This window comes from Struthio camelus, chromosome 1 (genome assembly GCF_040807025.1).
Source record: "Struthio camelus isolate bStrCam1 chromosome 1, bStrCam1.hap1, whole genome shotgun sequence".
Lineage (NCBI taxonomy): Eukaryota > Metazoa > Chordata > Aves > Struthioniformes > Struthionidae > Struthio > Struthio camelus.
Window position 1 is genome coordinate 54431200 of NC_090942.1, and position 24622 is coordinate 54455821.

Sequence of the window (24622 nt, forward strand, 5' to 3'; positions counted from 1 at the left end):
AGCTCCAGTTGTGCTATTCTAAATCTGTAACGCCAGGTCTGGGATGTTACCATCTCTGTCTTAAGTGACAGCAGCAATCCTAAAGTGATACATCCTTCCTCCAGGCAGGGGTGGTCACAGTAACCCCACTGGTTGTCATCTCTCTCTGGCCAGAAGAAAATCCTTTGGCTTAGCTTGCAACATACAGGAGCGTTATTACTTGGAGGCATTGCAAGCGTTTGGCCTTGCGCCAAAGTATGAGCAAGTGTTGAAATGCCCCAGGTTCCGTGTCCTTTATTCCTTAGTCTGAAAGGGCTTCCCAAGAGCCTGGCCTTTTTCCTTTGTAAATCCTCTATTAAAAATCCTCTATTAACATTCCTAAATGTATCCACCAGTTGGCTCTGCTACTTTTTCTTCTCATTACTTTACTTTTTCTTCTTTATGCCTTTGTCAGGCATGGTCCTTCTTGATTTAGCCCTTCTTTCCCTACCCTGTACGTGGCCACGATTATCTGAGTTGCAAGGTAATTATTCTATAAGGGAAGTACCCAACCTTTTTTTGCTGGGTCTTGTCCTTGGTAGCTGCTCTGCACCACCTCTGTGTGTATGCAAGAAGAGGCATGTTGCCATTTGCTCCTTTGCCCCTAAAAGAGAATAAATACAACCTCAGTCCTATGCTCCTGCCGCCCTATCCTACACCTCTGCTCTATTTCCCTTGCCCTCCTCCCAAACCAGGCTTCCTGGACAGTTTCCTCATCCTCTGACACTTTCTCCAGCTCCATGGTCTCTCCAGTTCTTTCACCTTGTACTAGGACTCCTGCCTCTTCCCTCTAGGCTTCCTGTCTCCTCAGTCCTGTGCTCCCTATTTGACCTGCCTGGCCTCTGTATCGTGAGGCAAAAGTGCAAGTCCCAGAGCTGGATGGTTTTCCACAAATGTGGAGCTCAGGGAAGCAGGTGTGGGGAACTGGGACAGTGCAATGAGTTACCCCAGGCAGCTGTTTAGGGGCAGCTGCCTGGGTGGAAGGGCTTACCCTATTGATCGTATAGATGTGCCCACAATGAGGTGGGAGCTGCTGCCTTTGTCTACCTAGATGCACCTCTACAAAATGGTATGTGGATTACAGTTTGGAAACCTTTGCCCTTAAACTGCAAATGAAGGAAGCCTCATCCTGCCATCTCTTTCTGTTTCTCCTCCTCTCTGTCAGGAGGAGAAACAGAACCCCTGCAGAGGTTAATGGTGAGCAGGAATCTTCAGGTACCTGGGGAGATTAAGCAACTTGGAATGGAGAGAAGTTTTCAAAAGAGTAAATAGGAAATGAATGCCACTTCCTCTTCTTTTTTCATGGCAGCTGGGCGCATGAAGGAAAGTTTCATCTTTTAAAAAACTATTCTCAGCCTGCTTGGCTTAGGTGCTAGGAAAGAGGAAGGACAGGAGGTTTTTTTTTTGTTTTTTTTTTTTTAAAACAACCTACTTACCAACTTGGGAGTGGCAGGGAAAGGAATCGCTGTTCCCCTTTCTTGTCCAGAAGGGCTTTGGCTCCCCTGTGCTGCTGGGACAAGGCCTGTTAGAAACACAGGGAAAACCCTTCATCTCTAAAGCAGAATTTTAGGGAATTTTAGGAAAGAGACACTGTTGCTATAACAAAATTAAGCAAACCCAACTTCCATTCACTCCTAACAAGAAGTCAGCCTTCACGTACGTGGGACAACTTTACAGATCTCATACAGTACATTGCCGAAGTGCCAAAGTTTATAGACGCTTGTGCAGTACCATCAGTATATATGTTTTTCCTTCTGAAGTGTTTCATGCTTGTCATTTTGGACAGCTCTTCTTCATTTCCTGAGTGCCATTAGTAGCACGGAGCTGTCTGAGACCCCTGCAACAGTGTTTAGCTCCAGGCTCCTCTGGGAGCTCCTCCGCTCCCTGTGTACGTAGGCGTGATGGAGGCAGTCACAAACTGGAAGCTGCTGACAGCTTTCAATGACAGCAGGTTGGATTGGGCACTTGCTTTAATAGCCAGAGGAATATTTCCGTTATGAGTTATGATAACTTAGAAATTGCTGATGCCAGTTCTGAGATCCATGTGTTACTCTGTTTCTGTGACTCCAGCCATTTGAGGATGGCCAAAGCGCCATGCAACCACAGATTATTGTGACTTGAGTTAATACACAGGCTGTTCTTGTTCTCTTTGATCCAGGAAGCCTGTTTGTGGCCTGCCAAGCTGTAAGTACTCTCCTTAGTTTGGCAGAGTCTTCTGAAATACTCCATTTGTTACCTGTGGAGCGTGTCAAGAAGTTGGTGATGTAAGTAAGCTCTGCCTGTTCTGTGATGTTCCTCAGTGCTCCTTGGTACAGCAAAGAGGTGACTTTGCCTTTATGTAGGGGCTTGTTAAATGCCTTTGTGTGGTGCCTATTCTGTCAATACCTGCGTGTTGCTTCACTATTGTACTTATGTAAGGTAGCGATGTTGTAAGCGCTACTTGCTTAGAGGACCAGATACTTGTAATACCTTTTCAGTGACGCTTTCTCTGCAAAGTGGAGCTTTGTTAGACAGCTGCAGGGTAGCGTACGAATATGCTGGTCCTAGTTTTACCTAGGAAGACTATCCTTAGTAACTGTGTGTTATATTATAATGATAAAGAGAAAATTCAGAAATTAGCAGCACGTTCTGAGTTGTTTTTAAAAGTCTGGGCTTTGGCAGTCTGTTGACAGTTTTGGGATTCCACTGTGTCCTTACATATCTGTGTGTAAATGCTTCACGAGGGGAGAGGTTTGGTACTTTCCATTTTGTGTATTGTAACTCCCTTTTAATAATTATCACACATAACTGAGTGGATGGAGGGATCAAGGGAGCCGGTTGATCTCCCGCCAGCAAATCCTGCTTAACTTATGTCATCTGCCAACACTGTTGGGCTGGAGCATCTCCCAGTCTTCAGCGGCTTGAGCTTCAAAACAGCCTGTTCAGTTAAGAAATCACGGTTGCCCGCATCTGAGGCATGCTGGAGGTTAAACAGCCAGCCCAGATCAGGCAGGAAGTCTTGGCAGGGAGACACAGCCGGGTGCTTTTCTGCCAGGTTTGGGCTGGGGTTGTGGAGCTCACGTGGAGCAAGGGATGCTAGGTGGCAGAGGGAGATCTCCCTGGGGGCAGGCAGCACCTTGTCTCGCAACAGCAGCCCTTGTCTGAGCTATGCAAACTTGTAGATCTCCCTTTTCTGTGGTTGTGCATGTATGGGCCCAGCCTGCTAGCCCCAGCTTGATAGGCCTGCTTAGTACGAAGGAGGAATGTCGTGCCTCTCGAGCTGGGATATGTAACTTAGACTTGGAGACTGCGAGTCAGCTTGCCAGTGAAGTCCAACCTCACCAGCCAAGTCTGAGGTCATGTGGAGCTTTCCCTTAATATTATTAGCAGTGTTGCCTTATTTTCAAATAACTTTATTGTTGCAGTGCTCTCTGTATGCTAATAAACCTCTGTTGTTTTAGCACTTTCCCTTCAGACCCCTCTGCATTGCTTTTGGCTGATCTCTATTACACAAGATTGGCGTTGTGTGGCTGCCAGGAGCCTCTTTCCCAAGGGAACCTAATGGACTTGTTTGAGAAATTGCACCCTAATATTTCCACTGGTGTATCCAAGGTGACCTCTTTTTTTTTTTTTCTTTTGAGCACATGCAAGATTATTTGTATTTAAAATGCATTTTAAGTGAGCAGAGTTATATGACAAAGGCTCAAAGTAGACCCATAAGATTGTGTATAGTAATTACTTTTGTAGCATCACTTTAGGACTGTGTACGTTCCTAAGAGCCGTACATGAGGCATGAAGTAACAAGAGGACTTTTAGCCCTGGGAGGCTTGCCTCTTCCATAGAGGTGATTCAGAGCAGGGAGCCTAATGTATTCATTCGGAATTGCCTGCTAGACTATAGGAGCTCATCTCTCTCCCAACTGTAGGAGGAACCTAGTGAAATCAGTCTCCCTTGTCCAATGTTCACCCCTGTGTAGGCGTGTTTGTGTATGTAGCCTGCATGTTCCTGTACACCTCTGACATATGTTTCCACTTCTGACAGGTCCGACTTTTGACTGTCCGAATTCTAAATCATTTTGAGACTCCACTTCCTGCACCAGTTGAGGTAGAGCTGTAACTTTAACTTTTCCAATTCATTTGTGTGGTCTGTAAACTGTTTTGGCTTCGCTGCTTCCTCATGCTGGTTTTATCTCTTTGGACCCCTCCTCCTTTGTGTTTTCGGATCTGTGATTTCTGATCCCCAAGTGGTGGAAATCAGAGCAAGTCCCTTGACTTCTGTTCTTTCGTTCCAAATGGCTGGGAATCTGTTTGTGTGCTTTGATGAAACCACTTTCAATGGGAAAAGGATATGCTTAACAAAATGCATTTCACTTGTTTGTTCAGGCTGATGGCACAGCTGACCTCCAGTCAGTGTTTGCCATATTGCTTCAAGCAGAACTTGTGCCTGCAACAGTGAATGATTACAGAGAGAAACTTCTCCATATAAGGAAACTAAGATGTGATATAGTGCGGTCTACTGTACCAAGTGGATCTTTGCAAGAAGTAAGTAGTTCTTGCCAAAAGGCAATTGTCATGTTCCCTTATTCCAAGAGAATGCACTTGTTCCATCACGTAGGTTCTAACAAGAGTTCATCAAACCCTAGCTCCCAGATCAGGCTTTAGAAAGCTTCCATGTTACTTAGGATCACAGCTCCTGTTGTCCTTGAGACTACTGTGTTCTCCTGGGTATTTAATAGAACAACAACAGTGATATATAGATAAGTGGCCTGCAATCAATTTTTGGTGTTGTGGAAAGGAAGACAAATGATTCCGGGGAGAAGTGACTCCTGAGCAAATTTAAGATAGTGACCTTGCCATACCCTCAGCATTGTTGAATGTTGGTAGGACTCCCATCAGCCATGGGAGGACCTGGCTGCTGGATGTTACTGCAGGATGGAGATCTTGTCTTCATGTGGCTCTCGTATCCCCTCTACTGCTGAGCTAAAGGGGGCTTCACGCTGTGTGTGTTGGAAGGGGCAATATTTTACTAGTTAAGTGTTCATAGATTTTGTTGGAGTGAGGGGATGTTATTTTTATGGCTGTTGCTGTACCTGTATCACTTTTCCACCTAGACTTGTAAGCTCCTGTTAGCAGAGGTTGCAGATTAGTCCTATTGATCACTAGGTCAGCAGGGAGCCGGTCCAGAGACATACTTCTAGGTCCGGTGCAATGAAAGCTCCTCAGGGCAGACGTTTCCTAATGCAGCTATGGTGGCCCTGAAGTTCAAGAGGGAGACATGCAATCCAGATCCCCTGCTGGGCCTGGCTGCTTCTTGAACATAAGTGGTAGTTCGGTATGGTGACTGGATCTGAACAGAGTGGTAGAGTAAATGGACTCTACAGGTTCTCTCCATGGAGCTATGAGACAAAAAATGGTGATGTGTGTGACTTAATTATTGGTATTACTTCTGGGAACTTGTTTGATTGAAGTATCTTCTTTCACTAGTTAGAGGAGGTTGATTGGCCGTGGTGGTTTTTAATATCTCAACAAGGTTGTATTCGTTGTCGTTCTAGGTGCCTCTTCGGTATTTACTTGGAATGCTTTATATTAACTTCAGCCCTCTCTGGGATCCTGTAATTGAACTCATAACGTGAGTATATGCCGTTAATTGCTGCAGTCGGTGGCCACCTAATAATTCCTTCCATTGTTCTGTTAACGAAAATTGAGGTAAAAACGTCCCGTTCGGAGATGTCAGTGCATGAGAATTGTTCACATGAAATGCTCACAGATGGATTCAGTTTCTCAAGTAAATCACAACCCATGCAGACTGTTACTTTTTAGCTTAATTTCTGATTGTCTGACTACTGAAGGGAACTGGTGACAAATATAGTTAAATAGCATCAGGGTTTTGACTCAAAAGTAGCAGGATTTAATCAGTGTTTTATAAAAGCTAAATGAGCAAGAATTCCCTCCGAGTTTCCCTGTCTCTGACTTTTTTCGTCCTTTTTGGAAGACCTCTGAATCCTGCTAAACACAAAGCAAGACTTACCATGGTGCCCACTGAGCTGAATACTGAATTCAGTGTCTCTGCTCTCAGTATGACTTTATCTCCTTGTTTGTTTTTTTTTTTTCCTTCAGTTATATGATTAAAAAAGGATAAGACTTTCCCCATCAAACTTAAATTAACAACAAGTATTAAACCAGCTCCTCCAAAGATATGTCCACACTAATTCTTCCTTTGGTTCTATATGACGTTGCTGTATAGAAGTCAGTGGACAGCTTTTTACTCAATATGAGTTCATTTGAAGTTATTGGTTACAACCAGATTATTTTAATAGCAATTGACATTTAGGAGCCATGAATAAAGGCAAAGTGCTACAGCTGGACCCTGCAGATGTCCTGTCTTCAAACACTCTCGTAAAAGCAGTAATCAATGCCTGTCATAGTATTAGTTCTTAGCTCGCCTAGCGACGCATGTCTTTTTTTACTTTTAACTTCCGTGCTGTCTTGTGTTTTGTTAGTTCTCACGCAAATGAAATGGAGAATAAACAGTTCTGGAAGGTCCTTTATGAACATTTGGAGAGGGCTGCTGTCTATGCTGGTAAGTCGCAGCTCCTAAATGTTGCTTAGTCCGTAACCCAGCTAAACGAGTATGATATGTGACCATGTTATGTGCCCCAAATTTACATGCGGTGGGGAAAATTCAGAACTAGAGTTCTGAATGCCAGCATCGTCTCTGGGACAGGAATGGAGAGGCTTGGGAAAGAATTTTGTCTCCCCCTTTTATCCTAAACATCGAGAAGGAGGCACAAGTGGCCTCTGCATTACAGGAGGGAGTTGCAGGTTGTGAGAAGCTGTCTCTGCTTAAGACTGGCGCTGCCCAGACTGATCAGGGATAATGAAGAAATCTGTAGAAAAGGGGCAGAACATCTTCCTGCCCCGCTTACCCTCTGCCCCATAGGATCAGTGGGATTCCTGCAAACAATGTGTCTTCAGCTTGCTCTTGAGGTTTACCTATGTGTCCATGCGATCTGTGATTTCATCACAGAGCCGTGAGCACGCAGCCATTCGCTATTCAAGAGAACAGAGCTAAATGAAGCCACTTCAGGGCTGTGAGGTCTCCTAGAATAGTTTCTAAACAGCGTGAGTCTTTCACATCAGTGCTAAATGCAGTTGTCCAAATGGGTACTTGGGATCAAAAAGTATCGCTTTCATCCTGGGGGACTGATCCCCTGCTACTAACAATTATGGAACAACCTTAAGATGTTTTCTTCCTATAATCTCTTCTATAGAAATGGAGCTGCAAAATGAACTAGATGAAGAGGAAGAAAGCACTGCTGAAATGGAAAGCGAGAAGATGCCGGAAGGAGAAGTGGGGACAGTGTTCCTGGAGCAGCTGCAGATTAGGACAGATTGCAGTGAGCGGTTGGACCACACAAATTTCCGGTTTCTACTGTGGAAAGCCCTGGACAAGTTTCCAGACAGGGTGGAGCCTAGGTCAAGGGAACTTTCCCCACTTCTTTTGAGATTTATTAGGTAAGTGATGTTTTTCAGTTGAGAGGACGCATTGCTTTCGACTGATTCTGGTATTGCTGAGCTTTTGGACCATGACTAGCCCTTCATAGACTTATTTCCTGACTCCGTGGCTGATGTGATGTCTGTTTCCAACTAAGATAATCCACATTTCAATCAAAAGGGAAAGATTATGCTAGAGATGTCACAGGGAAAGCAGACTGAAATGAATATGGTGGTATGTTTCTGCTGCTCAGTCTCTCAGCTGCTAACTTGCCAGTGTCACAGCCCCATTACTGCGTTAAGGAATGATTTTGGTGGAAGTCAAGTGTGGTGTTTTTTTTTTTTTAATAGTAACACATTTTAATTTGGAATCTCAAAAGTGAGAGATGGGAAAATGCTGTTTTTGTTAAAGCCTGATTCAGTTCCTCCTGGAAAGTAAAGAAGGTTTGGGTCGTGTCCGAATTTATTAACAGTATGGTTTTTTTTTCTTTGTGCTTTCTACATACTAATAACGATTATTTTTTTTCCTAATAATGTGGCTTTTGCCATATAAAAGATGAAGGCTGTCCAATTGTACTGTGGGCTGTATATGTGAGTCTGTCAGAGTAGCTACCCTGCCAAATAGTTCACTCCAAGCTATTCACTTTCCTGTCCCTGGCAGGAGAGCAGGGGCACACTTGCATGCATGCACATATTGGACAGTGCTCTGTACGTGATCTCATGGCAAGGAAGGGTTTCTGGTGTGTAGCCCTTTTCTATAATTAGAAAACTTATTTTTTGCTTACCTTGCTGGGAAAATTGAACCACACTGTAGCAGGCTACAGATTGCTGGGTTTCCTCGCTTCCTCTCACTCTAACACACTCGGTGTTCGCCGGTTCAGTTGAACAAACACAAGCTGCCATGCCCTCCGCGTGGCCTCTTTACAGACTTGTCATGATTCAGTGTTCTGCTTCTCTTTTCCCCTCTCTGCCAGGTACCTCCAAGGGTCTCCCTTAGCGTATTTGGTCAGTAGCTTTTATCTCTGCAACTTGCCGGGAGAGAAGGATGTTTTAAGATGCTTTATTTTGGGAATCTTTAGCCATCTAGCGTCCCAAGACACAATGCCATTAATAATCAGAATGTAGGGTTGTGGAGTTTCTAGTTGTTCTTGCCCTGAAAAATGCTTCTTAATTCCTCTTTTAACACAGAAATGAGTACTACCCAGCTGATTCATTAGTGGCTCCAACTCAGGATCTTAGAAAGAAAAATAGTGGTGCAGTAGCGGCAAAAGAAATACCCAGTGAAGAAGTGAATGATGTTGTTATGGAGGAGGAAGAAGCAAAGGAAGAAGGGGAGCCGATCACTGTAGGGTTGCCAAAAAAGAAAACAAGAAGAGCTGCTGCCAAGTAAGTATTTTTAGTTTACACCCCTCAGTGTTTTCAGAGAAAGGCAGATTCGGTGGCTCATGTTCAGTTAAAGTCACAGAGGCCTTCCCTATCCCGTTCCCCTCTCATTCCCCTCAGGGAGCAGAGGTGGGACAGATTTTGGGTGCCACAGCCACCTCTAGAGGAGTTGACCCCCATCCACAGGTGCTGTGTTTGCAGGCTGGCGTAAGCCCAGCACAATTTGTGGGTAACTGCAAGCTTTCACATTGATGGGAGCAAGATGAGCACCGGTCAAAGACAGATAAATAAAAAGAAGAGGTAAATTCAGCTGTTTGGCATTCCAGGTGAGGCTGGGAGAAAGAAGTAAGCTGCATCCTCTCTGTCTGTCTTCCTTTACCTCAAAGACCGGGCCCATCTAGTGCTACTGAGGGAACGGCCTTCTGTGTGCGGTGAAGTGACATCAGGAAGGAGATTGTTAGGAGAGGGAAGAGGACAGTCTTGCTGTGGCTCTGAAATGGAGACCTTGGGATTCTGTTGTGGCTTTTTCTTGTTAATCAACTTTACTGTAAAGTTCCCTATTTGTGATGAAAATTTGTGATTGTTTCTTTTATCCATTGCAAAAAATATATATAATTTTTTTTACTTTTTTTTTTTTTTTTACAGGCAACTAATAGCCCACTTGCAGGTTTTCTCCAAATTCTCAAATCCTCGTGCATTGTATCTGGAGCAGAAGTTAAATGCGTTATACACCCAGGTGATGTTACTTACTAGCTTTTAAAATTAATGATAACAAATTAACCTTTTCTTACCCGAACGTAGTACCTGAGCCTGCAGAAACCTGTCCTCTTCTGGGCCCAGCCATGTGAGCTGGAAAAGGAGCTGTCCTTGAGAATGCTTCCTAGCAGGCTTCCGCTGAAATGAGTCCCTTTAGCAAAGACCCGCTTGAGATGTCTTGGCTCAGTTTGCCAGGCTCATATAAATGGATCCAAGTTTCTAGTTTGTGTTCTCTGAGGCGACAGTCAGTAGCTGTAGAGTTGTATGAAATGGTACGAACTTGTTAGTTCTCTGGGGTTCATCTGGTATTTGGTGTGGGAGTCAGAGGGTCCAGCATCCCCCAGGTTTGAGAACCTCTGATAGGCATCTACTCTGTTTCAATCAATCTCAGAATTTTACTTCGGAAAACAGGTAGTCCATGTATTTGCCTTGTGTTCTTAGGAGAATATTGAAAAGCTGTGTGCAGGTCAAAATAGCGTGTGAGGAAGGGCTCAACGTTTAGAAAGAACAAGAGAGATTACTTGCTGTTTGTCAGTTTTGTGTTTTACTATATTTATTGGTGTGGCTGGCGTGTCCATCCATCGTGGGGATGACACGACAAAGTGGCATTTTAGATTCTAGCTTGTGCTGGTTGGTAGGAAACTGAAGAACTGAGAAGGATGCAGCTTAGGGAAGTGATCTGTGGTTTTTTTTAGTACCCAGGGTATCAGGGGGCGTTTTCTAGGGAGGGCTGGCCCCGGTGAGACTTTGCATATCAAGTCTAATAAGTATTTCCTGTTTGTCAAAGGAAGGTAAGATGTCTTGCGATGGTTTGGGTAGCCTGCTTTTTAATCCAGCCTTACCAGATGTGCAACTGGTAACTAGTTTTGGAGGTTGAAAACTCAAGCTGATGGTGGTCCAAAAGAGAATTCTGTAAAACCAAATGTTATACCTATCCTGTTGGAGTTGGAGGAAGAAATTAGTATATATGAACTACCAGCAACTGTGTCTGCTCCTTATGAATGACAGTTGTGTAGTCGCATCTTGGCTTTATGCTGGCAATAGTTGTGTTCTGTTTCCAGGTTGATAAGCTAGTCCAAAATGTGCTTGAGTTTGGAGCCTTTGGGTTGTTTGACTATTTTCTGCAAGCACTTGTCTTCTAGCTAAGGCCTCATTTTCTTTCTCTTGTCATCTCCAGTTACTCTCCCACCAAGACCAGAATGTGCAAAGAGTTGCTCTTGACTGCATTATGACGTACAAGCACCCTCATCTACTGCCATACAGGTAAGAGCTTTTACGCTATTTTAGTATCAATGAATCGGCATGCCCTCATACCAAAAGCCTGTTCAGCATCAGCCACCTCTCAGAAAGAGCCATGCCTGTATGTATGGAATGAATAAGTATAAATTCTAATTTTAGCGTGCTGCATCTTTCCTATCTAAAACAGGAAATACAGTCTTCAGGTTGATCAGTGTCCCTTCTTTGTTTACAAGAAAACAGCAGTGCTTTCATTCTGTTCCAGAACAGTGTGTGCTTAGTTGTTGCATCATTTTCAAACAGGACTTTTGTAGTAATGATTGATAACCACTAGGTGAAGGTAACAGTATGAAATTGTAGCTTGTGGCTGAATAATCTTTTCAGAACGCGTTCAGAAAGTACATGCCTACATAATTGACTTGAACTTGCTGGAATTATGAACGCTTTTGATAAAAGCGTGAGGACGTGGTACTCCGATAAATTATATATAGTAAGTATATTGATAGGTATGTAGGTAGATAGATAGGGAGGTAGAAGCGTGTGTTTGTTTATTTTTCACAACACCTTCCTCCCAGCCCCGTCCCCCAAAACCTTGTGTTTTTTACTTTCAGGGAGAACTTGCAAAGGTTACTGGAGGACAAGACTTTTAAAGAAGAAATAGTCCATTTCAGCATTTCTGAGGAGAACGCAGTAGTAAAAATGGAACATCGACCGGCTCTCATCCCTGTTCTTATGAGGTGTGTCATGAACTGCTGGTTAAGTGTGATATGCAAGTTGCGGTTCTTTTTGTTAAGAACAGGTTTTTTGTACGTATCTTTTTTCTTAAGGTTTATAGAAAACTGAGATGTGTCAGTTCATAGAGTACGGTAATTTGTTTTAATTAAGATACAGTAATGCGAGTTACTGTGCAGATTGCTTCTTCAGCAGAAGTAACTACCCTCAAGCTAGCCTGGAGGTACTTTTAATTTATACCTGATGCCTCCAGCAAAGTTTCTGTAGTGGGAGCAGAAGCTGACCTTTCATTGCGATGTTTCTGAGCACTGTGTAGTAATTCAGAGGAGCCCATGAGAGGGAGGCTTCCACTTAGGTCATTCTCACTAGGCAAAATTTATAAACCAATTCAAGTTTATCCTGAGGAATAGGAAGCTAGGAAGCAGATGGCTTGCTGAAAGCTAATACAACTTTTTTTTTGGCTCTTGAAGAATTCTCTATGGCAGGATGAGAAACAAAACGGGAAGCAAAACGCAGGGCAAGTCTTCTGCAGGCACTCGCATGTCGATCGTTCTGCGATTTCTTGCTGGCTCACTGCCAGAAGAGATACGGATGTTCCTAGATCTGCTCTTTGAAGCTGTGAAGCAATTCAGTAACGGTAGGTACATGGGGATTTATAGTACTTCCTGACCTGTGGGAATTTGGGAGGATTAGTACACTTAGTACTGTTATATACTTCAATTTGACTAACAGTGCCTTGGAATGATGAGAGGACGAAAGTAAACTTCTGATAAAGATGGATTCCCCCAAGCTTTTCCTTGCTTGGGGCTCTGCAAAGCACGATTACTCTGTTTTACAGGTCTGAGGTCAGAGAGTGAATACTGTGCCACAGCCTCACAAGTAAGGTGTAACAGGCCAGGGAACGAGCTCCAACTGCTGACATTGTAGGCTAGCTCCCAACCTGGCCCAGCTGCCAAAGCCTTTGAGCAGTCTTCCTTGTCTGACATGCTGCTGAGCACAAGGCTGCCTGTATATGATGAGAATAAGCAGAGGTTGTGAAGTGCTCTGATGCCGCAGTAGTGGATGTCGTCTGAGCATCACAGACAGATGGAGACTTGAAGCTGTCTTTTATTTAAAAAGCTGAATGTGAGGAACTGTGATTTTTAGGCCCAGATGTTACTATCTTTCATTGAAAGTTGTTTTCAATACTAAGCATCCTCATGGTGCTTCTTTAGAAAGTGTCTGTCCCTTTGCCTGTCCACAGGGCCTTGCCAGACCGCAGTGCTCCGGAGTATGGCAGAGTTGGATTTAGCTAAAGTCCTGCCACTTGGTCGTCAGCACAGCCTCTTCAATGGCCTTGAAGTTGTATTGAAAAACATGGGACATTTGATCAGTCAGTATCTGCCTGAAATTTTACAGATTCTGCTCTGTATGACAGCTGTGATATCCTGCATCCTTCAACAAAGAGAGAAGGTACAGTACTTGGTACATGTATGTGTATATACATATGAACAAATATGTAAATTCCTTTGCCTCCTCCTCCCCCTGCCTTGCATACACGCCCACAGCCGCATCGATTCAGATAAAGGTTAGTTTAATGCCAGCATGGAGTAAAGCTTACTCAAAATAGAGGCCAATGGTATCGATCTGAAAGTGCAGTCAGAGTGAGTGTGTTTAGAAAGAATTGCTGTGGACTGAGTTGCTGTTTGATTTACTGAAGAGACGGTTGGAGGTGATCTCTGTGTGTTGCTTCCTGTCTTCTCTGGAAAAGAGCTTTGCTTTTTGGGTGGAGGGGTGGTTATGAGGGAAAGGTAAATGGTTTGTCTTGAGGGCTTAACACAATCTTATGACTGGAAGTTGAAGTTGGCTTTGAAGATGTAGTTGTAGTTTTATTATCCTTGGCTGCACGGGTAATAAAACATTGGAGCAGGGGAAGGAGAGGCTTTCAAGTTCTTTGTCTGAAAACGTCAGAGTAAAACTTGTCTTCTAGGTGCTTCGCTGTAGTGCTGGGCCCCAGGAGAGCTCAGTGTTGTGGATGATCACAACTGTCCCTATTACTCCCTCTGTCCTGGGACGCAGGGAGAACGTGGCTATCAGCCACGTTCCCAGCGCTCTAGGAGCACGTTCAGCTCTGCATCAGGAACGCTCCTGCTTGGCCACTGTCACAATTCAGGGCTCGGCCAACTACCTGCAGGGCACTGGGATTGTTTCTTCCCTTCTGTGCCATGGCTGTACGTGCAGGACGGGTCAGATGGGGAAAAGGTTCTGTTAAAGATTGACTGTAGCTAAAGATGGGCCACACTGGGTTATTGCTGCACTATGCCCAGGAGAGCAGCGCAGAGACCTCTGGGCTCATCCCCACTCCAGGAAACCCTTAACCTGTGCTAGCAGGATGCAGATGCAGGGCTAACTGTCCTGTATGTGGGATATGGCCGTTCGGCTTCAGAGTTGCCTGCTAGTTCTTCCTTGTAGCACTGCACAGCACCTTATGGAGGCCCAGCTAGCTCAGGGAGTCTGTTGCCTGTCACTTGGAAGTCATGTCATTGAGCCAGGCCTTTCTGTCTTTCTGAAAGTAGTGTCTTTTCCAGGCTTCAATCCAAACAGGAAAAGGAGAGCTTGAGTCGGGTCCTGAACAGAGCCTGGTCATGTATGAGGAGAGAAACAAGCAGACTGTACAGTTATCATCACTGCCGTGTTGAAAGGAATGAGGTGGTGATGGACTGAATAAGCGGTGTTAGCTAATGAATGTTTTGTCATCGTGCACGTGGGTTCTTGACAGGACCTGTCCGTTAGCATTTGAGGTTACAGCTTGTCTTTAAAACAATCCATCAAACAAAGCAAACTCTTTCAGTCAGGCGGCATCCAAGGTCCTGTGGCAGGCTGCACAGAGCCTTGTAATTGTCTTTATTAGGAAAGGGATGGGCAATTTTTAGGACAGCAGCATCCCATGGTCTGACTTAATCAATGGATTGTATGCGCCTGCATGTTTTAAACTGGGGAAGAGGGATTTTTGAGAGCTACTTCATTCATTGCTCGGATAGTCACTTTTTGCGTGGGTTACTGCAGTAATCCTGTCATCACTGTGTAACTTGTGGAGTGACAATCTGTCATTTGTCTGAATTTAATTTAACACTCCATTAGCCCATGAGATGTTAAAAGCTCAAGAAAGAGTGTGAGAAATCTGTTTATCTTGGCTAATTATTACAAGACATTCCTGGGGTTTGAGAGTAATTTATTGCAGGCTAGTTTTACCTGGAGAGTTAAACATCTACTTTAACAGTTCTAAGCCAAGTTATTCTTTTACTGCATCCAATTGATCACACACAATATTGAGTTTGTCTGTCCTCTCAAAGAATTGATTTCAGAGGACTGCTCTTGTGACAATTGAACTGTGGAAGAGCCAGAATTATTTCACCCAGGAGTCACCATTAACAACAGCTGCTCAGTCTGTGTTTCGTGCGGAAAGGTAGGGCCAGGTGTTTGGCCTTTCAAGCAGCTCGTTTGCTGCATGGAAGCTGCTTGCACACCACTAGTACACATGTAACGCAGTTTGGGAGCTCCCGGGCAAGAGTGTATTTGGTTCCTTTTCCACCATCTCCTTTTTGTCTTTTTTACATGTGATTTTGGGTGTGAAGGCAGTATAGCAGAATATTGCATGGTTGAGGGTGTTGTCTTCAGAAATCCCTAGGCGCGTTGAGTACAAAAATCCTGTGCCTTTTAGTGAGGCTTGGACACCACAGCTGTTTTGCAAAATAAGAGTTACTCCCTGTTTATTCTGTGTGGTGGATGTAACTCTTGATATTTAATAGCAACCCTGAGACGTAGCTTCAGTCTCAGACAACAGTCCTTATTTGCTCTGACGTGGCTCTGTTGTTTTTGAGGCTGGAGTCAGTGCCTTTGCATCGCACACTGTGGAAATAATTTAGGTTATTCAAGTCATAATAGACTGTCTTCTGGGAGAAGAGTGGAGATGCGGCAGTTGCATAAATAACTTGATGATCAGCTGTGTGGCTGATCTGCTCTTACTTAAATGTTGTCCCCAAGGAAGGCTATGGAACGTAATCACTTAATGGGTACTGGTAGCGACGTCCTGTAACCAAATCCTAGACTCCCCCTGCTCTGCACGAAGAGGTGTTTCACGTTCTTGCCTTCTTTCTTCTTCCGTCTTTCTCCTTGTCCGTTGAATTCCTTTCTTCCTAATAGATTTCAATGTGCAAAGTACAGTTTCACTTTAAAGAGCTGATTGGGGTCCTTCTCTGAGTAAGACAAAACTACTTGAATGTCAGGGCTGGAAGTGTAACTGGCTTGCAGCTTCCTACACTTCGTCCAAAGGGCAGGTGCTACTTCAAACTAGTCAGCATGGACTTTCATGAGCTGAAGGAGTCCTGTATAATTGACTCAATGCAGGAACAGGCATGCCTTAGAAACATTTGGATCAGCTGTGAGAGGTTAAGACTGTGACTGTGAACGAGTTACGGGAGGAAGCAGAAGAATGTTGTGGTATTTCAGGCAGAGGTTGTATCTGTGGCCAATGAAATGCCATATGTAATTTCAGAGCAAGTAGCTGGTAGTGTTATTTTATAAAAGTCTTACTGTTTGTTTGTTTACAGGTCCAACCTAGGTTGATTAATCCACTGAAGAATTTGAGACGTCTTGGACTCAAGCTTGTGGTTGACTTTTTTTCTGATTATGAGACCTACAGCTTCAGTGTGGAAGAGATCAATGCAGTTTTCCATGCAGTGGTATGGCCTCAGGTAATGCGTTTCATATTGTTCCAAGCTAACTTGTATATAACGTATACCATGGAGAAATCTCCAGCTCTCGTTTGTTGGCATGCTGGTGTGTGTGTGTGTGGAAGGCCGATTTCTTGGCTCGTGTCTGACTAATCCTGGTATAATCAAGTCACAGGCTAAAGTGCAGATGAGTTCATTTGAAAAGTCTCTGAAATGTCTCTGTTCTTTAACCACAGAAGCAGACTTCTTCCCTGGATGCTGCAGGGAAACAAAATAGTGCTAGTCACTTCTAGGTGCACTTTGCTGCTTTTTTTTGTCCGAAAGTTATTAATAGAGCCTGTGATGGACGGTTGCAGAAACCCCTCAAATGCAGGTGGGCTTTCCTACCCTTGCAGTTCAGTGGGCTGTGCACTTTTGGGCTTTCTTGCCTTCTGGGAGTATCATGTAAGCACAATGACAAAGCACAGGGTTGTGGCCTTCACCAGAGAAATTCACATCACCTAAATTGTGAAAAAGCACGTGTGAGATGGAGGGAGAATGAACAGTACTGAAAATGAAATTGCAGTGGCCGAGTCAGTGCATTGGACTCTTAAGGGTGGCAGGGCACGCCTGTGCCAGCTGCTGGGTTGTCTCTGCTGTCAGTGGTTGCCTAAGAGTAGCTGGGCAGCGGTGGGCTAACTCCAGCAGAGCTCTTCCGTTGAGGCTTTTGAGGTATCCAGATGGCCAAGAGCCTTGCAGCAGAAAAGCCTGTAAATAATGTCAAAGAGCTCTGGGAATAACTGCTCTGTTCTGTGGCATGTGAAACCCCAGGTCTGCATCTCTAGATGTTGGGTTTGTTTATCCCTACCCTGTTTCTCGGCTCTGCGAACAGGAGTATGTGATGTGTAGCCGAACAGCGTATAAAATAGTTTCAGGCAGTGCATAATGGCTCTGTATTTCTTTGGGCTGAGCAGCAGGGACGTTTATGTTCCTGGTTTGTCCTTGGAGTCCTTTATTGCCTTCCACTGCCCCAGTTTTTGGGGACCACAGCACCACAGGCGCAAAGCAGTGAAAATGTGCTTCAAAAAAAGCAGTCCGGGGGTTAGGTCTTTGAGTCAGCAAAGCACTTACCGCCTTTGGAGAGCGTTGTGTTTGGAAATGCCGAGTAAATCTGATCAGTATGTAGAATCGTTGTTCAATAATTGTAATTCCTGTTTTCCAGATATATGTCAGGAGGACAGCACTGTGTTTTTGGAGCTTGGACTGTAGTACAATCCGGAAGCTCCCTCTAGAGGGAATTTCTGCCAGTGAACGCCACAGAGTGTTTTTGGTAGAAGAATCGTTTGAGTTGTGTGGCAGTGACGTTTTGTTTTTGTTTGTTAGCTTTTAAGGCTGTAGAGCTGAGGTTTGCAAAAGCTTGTGGAGAGGGTGAATTGAAGCCTTCTGTACTTGGAACTGGAGTTTTACTGCTGTTCATGCCCCGAGAGGTTACTGTAGGGATGCTGTATTAATAGCCTGCATAGCAGCATTACTGCAGGAGTAGACTAGCAATTTCCTCTTCCTTGTGCATCATTCACAAAAGCTCTGATTTATGCAGAGCAGTGACATTCCTTGTCCAGCCTTTGGGGCAGGAAAAAAGCTTTCTAAGGCTCTGGCTGTGGTGGTCATTGCCTAGACCTGCCTACATTCAGTTTTTGAGCCCAGACTGAGCTAGTCCGTTTGTGCCTGTGTCCTGTCATGTCAAGAGGCAGCAGCTGCAGCGTGGAGCTGTGGCGGCTCCTTGGTAGGGCTTGGTAGGGCTGTTTTGGACGCAGAGCCTGGTTAGGAAATCCCGCTCCCCGGACCTGGAGGGTGCTCTTGTGGCCGTGAAGCCATGCAGGGACGCCGGGCAAATGCTGGGACGCCAGGTGCTGTGGCTGGGCCGTGGGAAGCATGGAGCAATGAGTCCCACGTGTTGTGCCTGTGATCTCGCAGGTCTGTTGGGGGGAGGTTGCTAGGTCTCTGCAGTGAACATGAGGACCTGTGGGGAATCACTTTGGGGAGGCAAGAGGGAAAACAGTAGCCGAGGTACTGTATAAATATGGAATAAGATAATCTAACAGTGATGCCAGAAATATTGAGGGAGCTGTGAAGCCTATGATGAAATTACATTTTAAATTATAGTTTGTAATGGGATCTTTCTTAGAGTTGATATTTTTAGGTGGCTTTACTTACCTGTGCTGCACTGGTGTCTGACTTTTCTTTCTTTTAGGTCTGCAGGTTGGCTTCAGAGAGTCAGTATTCTCCTACTTTTCTGCTCAAGCTCATTCATACCTGGAGTAAGAATCCCAGGTAAATGTTCTCTTCACGAAGAACTTCTCGGAGTACATAAAATTCAGGGAAGTTGCGAAACTCTCCAATTTATGCCAATTATGTTCTTTTTAGTGGGTTTAGTGCTTTTCCCATGAATGAAAAACCAAACAGATACGTAGTCCGAACCCAGCTCAGGGGTGAGAGGCAGGACAGACTTCTTAGGAAATGTCTGTGTCCTAGCCAGTGACTTTTAAATAAGTCTTGCGGGGTGGGGGTTCAGAGTTCATGTTTTTTGATTCCTATCCTTTCCTTGCTAAGAAAGGATGTGGGCAAGTTCAGCTCAGATTCTGTCACAGATCCTGAGACTGAAATTCATAAGAGAGCCTTTTTTGATGCAGGCACTGGGAGAAGTTCTGCCTCGCTGTCTTGAGTGATTTTGAACTTTTCCGCCAACTCATTGCTTCTCCATTGCCAGAGGACCAAGTATCTGTTTTACAACATGTCGCTGGTAGGGATGAAGAACTTGTACACAAAGTTATGTACAAAAATGGTGTTGGATCATTAGGATAGGAGTAGACTTTAACAGGATACTTGGACAAGCCAGGGAGAGGTGGTTAGGTCCAGATGATGCTATCTTGGAGCACAAGAAGGGACTAGATGACCTCTCAGCCTCCCTATTTTTCATGACACTGTGGTTCTGTGGTGTTGCGTTGTTTTTCTTCTGCCTGAAGTAGAAGACAGTCATTGTCATTTTATGTGACTTTTTGCACAAAAAAATTATAAAGCTTGTAACTTAAATCCACGTTCTCAGCCTACCTTTTTTATAACCTTTCTCTCAGATATTTCCCCTTGCTGGCCAAGCAGAAGCCAGATCACTCGGAGTACGATATACTCTCAAACGTTTTTGCTGTGCTCTCAGCCAAGAATCTGTCTGAGGCCACATCCAATCTTGTGATGGACATAGCTGATAACCTTCTCAACAGCCCAGATTTTGAACCCACGGAGCAGGTTTCCAGTTTGACTGTAACTGACTGTGTGGTTGTGGACGCTGGTGACATGACAGAAGGTACGCTCAAGTAAGAGACGTGAGAGGCCTACTGGGTGCTTTGAATGGAGGTATTGGGTTCTGATGGGGTTGTCTTTGCTTTGGATGAGACTACTGGGGAAGGAGACATGGAAAAATCACTGTAGAAATTTGTCTTGGCATGCTCGTGAACCGTGAAGCCATGCTTCCTTCATGGCAGGCAAGACCCGCGTTTGAGTGTCAGTCCTGAGCATGGAGTAATTCCTTGTGAAGAGGGAAAATGTTTGTAGTGTTGCCCTCTTCTAGTATCTGTAAACCTGTGACTGATGTGATAACTTGAAGAATTGCTTAATGATTTGGGACTGAGCCTAACGTCAAGTTTCATGAAGGTCCATTCCCCCTTTTTATCAAAACCAAATCCACGTGGTCTTGTATCACTTTGACTTTACTCTGTGTTCCCTGGCAACCAAGACCTGCAGTTGATTTGTGCACTATGTAGTGTGCTGTGCTAAGCCATCTTTCACCTGTAATGTTCAAAGGCAATGGAAAGGAGAGCACTTATCACTGTGCCCTTGTCATGGCAGCTTTGATTTGCACAGGAGGTCAGTGGTAGCATAAAGAAAACTGCATCTACAAGTGCTCCAGCCATTTTAGGAGACAGTTACTACCTTAGAGGAACCTGCTCCATACCTTTTTTCTTTTTTTTTTTTTCTTTTCTTCTTTTTTGGGGGAGGAGGTTGTCCTAACTCAGACAGACACATTAGACTTGTTCCCAGCCCCTGTGGTGCTTGTTCCCAGCAGTCCTGCACATTCATAGCTGGCGTTATTTTCTTTATTTTCTTCCACTGACGAAACCTTATTTGTCTGCGTTTTGCCCTGTTGTTTGTGTGGGGTTGGATGTCCCTTCTGTTACTGAGAACTCACCGTGTTGCTCGCAGCGCAGAGGTGGGTACTTTAGCTGTTGTATCCCTTTACAGAGGCCCTCAGCCTGGGTTCCCGCTTGGTTCTGCCTCATGTTCCTGCCATACTTCAGTACTTCAGCAAGACAATGTTAAACATGGAGAAGGTAAAAAAGAAGAAGTTCAGAGCCCAAGTTAGCAAAGAGCTGAATATACTTTCTAAGTAAGTGATTATTTAGAGGTCAAAATGGTAAAAGCCTTGGGAGGAGGGAAGAAGGAGGCTCTTCAAAACAGCTTGTAAATTAGAAACGTTATGTTTCAAACTGTTTAAATCCAGAGCAGTGTAAAATACCTGGATCTGTCATTCATCTTGCAAGTTGCTGTTATCTGAAGGGGAAAAGTTTTCAGAAATTGACTCTGGCTATTTCTGGTGCTGGTGCTCAAAGTCAGTACCTCTTGGAGTAGTAAAGGGTACGGCAGTGACTGTAGCCATGTGCAACTGAATACTTGGGCTGTAGACTTGTTCAAGGGAGGCGTTGGACTTTAACTCAAAAGGCGTACATATCTGTAGTTGTTTGATCAAGCTATGTTCAGAACATGGTTTTACCTGTTTCAGAACTTTCATAGAAAGTCTTTCGTGGGAACTAGCTTGAGTATACGCACAGGCTTTCCCTTCCTTTTTTTAAATTGAAAATATAAAAGACATGGTTCTTCAGACCAGCAGACACATTCTGCTTTCATATATAGGGTGTGACACCTCCTGATGTCACTTCTTATGTGGCGGAAGGCGAATTTAGCCCCACTGAGCTGAATGGACGTTTCAAACTAGGCTGACGTTTGGGAAGTGACTCTTCTGTTGTTTTAAAGCTGGTATTTGTCCATTCCCCACCCTGGTGCCCCCATGAAGATCTCTCCTTTCCCTTAGTTTTGAGGAGCTTGGTTCTTTGAGCTCACAGATGCCTGTGGCAAACATGGTGACTTTCTGTGACTTCAAGGGTCTTCTCAAAGTATTTAATATCATGGCTTCAGTGGGAAACTCTGTTAGCCTAAGTACAGATGGACGTGCTGTCACACAGCCTTATAGCAGTAGCACGGACTAATTTCTTTTTTGCACTATACTGATGATTAGATTGATATAAAAATAGTAAACTAGTCTGTCTCGTCACCTAGGATCAGCAAATTTATACAAGAAAAGAGTCAGAATTCAGTGCTTGTGAGCCTCCTCCTCTCTTTCCTTCACCAGAGTAACATTGACCAGGTAGGTTGAAATGGCATCTTTTTTTTCCTCTTATATATAAAAAGAAAAATGTATGTTTAATAACATAGATTTATTTAAGATGCAGTTAAAGGTCTCTTTATTGGTTACATGCCATTTCTCCTAACTAGCCTGAAATCAAATCTCCATTTGTTTCTAGTACATTCGACACCACTGTGTCATTCCATGTCAATGCCTACGAGCCACCAGATGCCTTGCAGAAATGCCAGTGCCTAGACTGGCTCTGCTCCCCCTTTACCATAGGGAAAGTCCGCAGAAGCATTTATCTCATCTTTAGTTCCTTTGCTACTGAGCAGTAGTCAATGATTGAAATAAATGCTCTTCTGTAACATGGACTTAATGCACCCCAAATCCTAAGCCACATTGTCTGGACAGCAATATGAACATCTGTGATCAAGTATGCAAGACGTGCTGTGTAATGGCAGTGCCACTTTGGCCTGTTGCAAGATGAAGGGCAAACGTCGTACAGTACTGCTAACCTGGCCCTATATGTTCTGCTTCCATTCCATTCACCTGCCACTGTTAAAGAATCCATCTGTTAATACAGAAGTGCATCTCAGAATTGAAATTCTCCTTTAAAGTCCTAGATTCCTCCTACATGCCCAGCATATGGGCTGCAGTTGAAAGAAGGAGAGCTCTTCATGCCTTAGGCTTTTGTGCAAGTGTTGAGGATATTGGTGGCTCTGCTGTCTGGAATTCCTGTTTCCCTCCCTGCCGAACCGTGTTTTCCAAAATGCAGTCCTGTCTCTGATAAATGAATCTGTTGATTATTCAGCTTGACTGCCTAAGTCTTTGGAACAAGGTTTGGATCTTCTTTTTCTTAAAAGAGATGTAGTTGCTCAGTGAGAGGTTTTGTGCTTGAAGAAAGACCTGCTAGGCAGCAACCTGTAACTTTGAAAGACTTCTTTTTTTGAGCTCTGTTAGTTTTCCTGAACTTTGATTCATTTGAGGAAAGGTACAAAAAAAAGTCTTTGCTCTGATGACACTCCTCTGTAACACTGTGTTTGGTATCTAATTGAAAAGTTGTAAGTGTTTGAGATGTGATGAATGCGTTGAACGTGCTCTGATTCTTTGTTCTCGTTCAGTATTTGTGATGTGAATAAAATACAGCAAAGAGTAACTTCAGTTCACCCTGCATCTCGAAATATTTCCCAAGGAAATGAAATGATCTGGTGAGATTTCGGTAGATATTGACAGCTGTGTGTCTATCCCTTTTAGGATGCGGAGATTGACATTCTGGAGACCGTACAGAACTTGTTGAGGCATTGCTCAAACCCCACAAGCTTTCTCAGACCTCTAGCAAAGCTTTTTTCTGTCATCCAGAACAAACTATCTCGACAGAAGTTGTGCTTGGTATTTCAGGTATTGCATTTTTAAGTACCTTTCTATACTTTTTTTTTTTTTTCCTTCTGACAGATGAAGAACAAAATAAATAGCTGTATTTACTGTTGTTGTACGTGAACTTAAAAAGCTTTTAATCTACATCATCTGTTAAGTGGAAGTAACAGAACTGCATGTGATAGACATTAATGAACTGGGAAAAGAGCCGTGAAACTTTTGGCTTACAGCCTGATTGATGTAAGCATCTCCAGGGCTCTGTTGTGCGAGAGAAGCCAAATAAAGCACGTTTCATCCATAACGAATCCTATGTCTTCATGAAGACATAGAAATGGCTTTCAGCAGCCTGAAGCTGATTTGTATTTGTATTCTCCTCTTACAGATTTATAGCAGTTTTTTGCTTTTCTGAAGCGACTTACATAACTGTTTTTTTTTTTTTTTCTTTCCCTCTCAGCAGAAAAATCCAGGAAACACTCGATGTAGATGGTTTAGAAATTTAGGAACTTAAAACACATCTTCCAACTTGTGGAAGGAAACACTGATGACAAAATGACTCTTATTAAGCTTTATCAGGAGAAAGGCTGATGCTGTTTTCTTTATTTTTAATCTCAAGTGGTTAGGATTAAGTCTTGAGTCCTCCAACATTTTAACGCTTACATGAATTAAAATGTTTTCTTTCATGTTTATTTTTAGACTTTATCTGATTTGGACAGTGAACTGAAATACATTACTGATGTTGTTGAGGTATGCACAATTTCTTGGTTATTCACTATTTTTCCTGTAACACTGTGTTGTCATGTTTCTAGCCTTTTTCATGAATGACTTGTTGCTCTCTCTTAGCTGAATGCCTTTGATCAACGGCATCTCGATGATATCAACTTCGATGTGCGCTTGTCAGCATTCCAGTCAATCACAGCCCGCATCAAGGAAATGCAATCAGTGGATATCAACTTCCTCATCCCTGTTATGCACAACTGCTTCTATACCATCCAGGTTGACTGCATGTTCCTTCTCTTGCCTTGCACACCATGTTTTCATTACTTTACATGGTTGTTTTTTGACACTGGAGAACATTCAGAGGGTGTATTTGGGTCTTTTCGTGAACACCTGTTATAGCATTTTATCCATTTGCCTTTTTCTCTGTGTCTGGAAGGGCAAATACATTGCAGCAAATACATTGCAGCAAAAAAGCCAACCAAAGTGCAATGTGCATTTCTATCAGCAAGCCCCTGGAACTGTCTGGTCAGCTTGTGCTGTAGAAAAGGCCTGTTGCAATCTTGAAAGGCTGCTTTTCTTTCTGTTGCAGCATGTCCTGCTTGCGTGGGCACGCTGATGAGTTTGAAAGGATTTTTACCATTTAGAAGACTGGCATTGGTTCAGGTCTAGACCTTTTACAGGAAGGGTCTCAAGAGTTGGTAGAATTATTGGGTATCTTTAGGCTTTATCATGTTATGTCCAGTGTACTAATCTGTTTGGGGAGGAAAAAGGTGTCATAACCCAACTCA

General features: G+C 43.8%; 1 protein-coding gene across 2 annotated transcripts in view; it reads left to right on the forward strand.

Moving 5' to 3' along the window:
• The window catches only part of UTP20 (UTP20 small subunit processome component), a 65635-nt gene that overhangs the window by 14780 nt on the left and 26233 nt on the right, over positions 1-24622 (forward strand). For both annotated transcript variants that reach the window (XM_068938877.1, XM_068938866.1), the window contains exons 15-35: positions 2177-2282; positions 3459-3609; positions 4039-4101; positions 4380-4538; positions 5549-5625; positions 6497-6576; positions 7268-7511; positions 8679-8876; positions 9519-9609; positions 10807-10892; positions 11477-11602; positions 12068-12234; positions 12841-13049; positions 16187-16330; positions 18540-18619; positions 19420-19646; positions 20582-20726; positions 21674-21761; positions 22998-23141; positions 23811-23861; positions 23958-24110. In XM_068938877.1, coding sequence (XP_068794978.1) covers positions 2177-2282; positions 3459-3609; positions 4039-4101; positions 4380-4538; positions 5549-5625; positions 6497-6576; positions 7268-7511; positions 8679-8876; positions 9519-9609; positions 10807-10892; positions 11477-11602; positions 12068-12234; positions 12841-13049; positions 16187-16330; positions 18540-18619; positions 19420-19646; positions 20582-20726; positions 21674-21761; positions 22998-23141; positions 23811-23861; positions 23958-24110 — 2789 coding nt within the window. The remainder of the gene's footprint in view (positions 1-2176; positions 2283-3458; positions 3610-4038; positions 4102-4379; positions 4539-5548; positions 5626-6496; positions 6577-7267; positions 7512-8678; positions 8877-9518; positions 9610-10806; positions 10893-11476; positions 11603-12067; positions 12235-12840; positions 13050-16186; positions 16331-18539; positions 18620-19419; positions 19647-20581; positions 20727-21673; positions 21762-22997; positions 23142-23810; positions 23862-23957; positions 24111-24622) is intronic.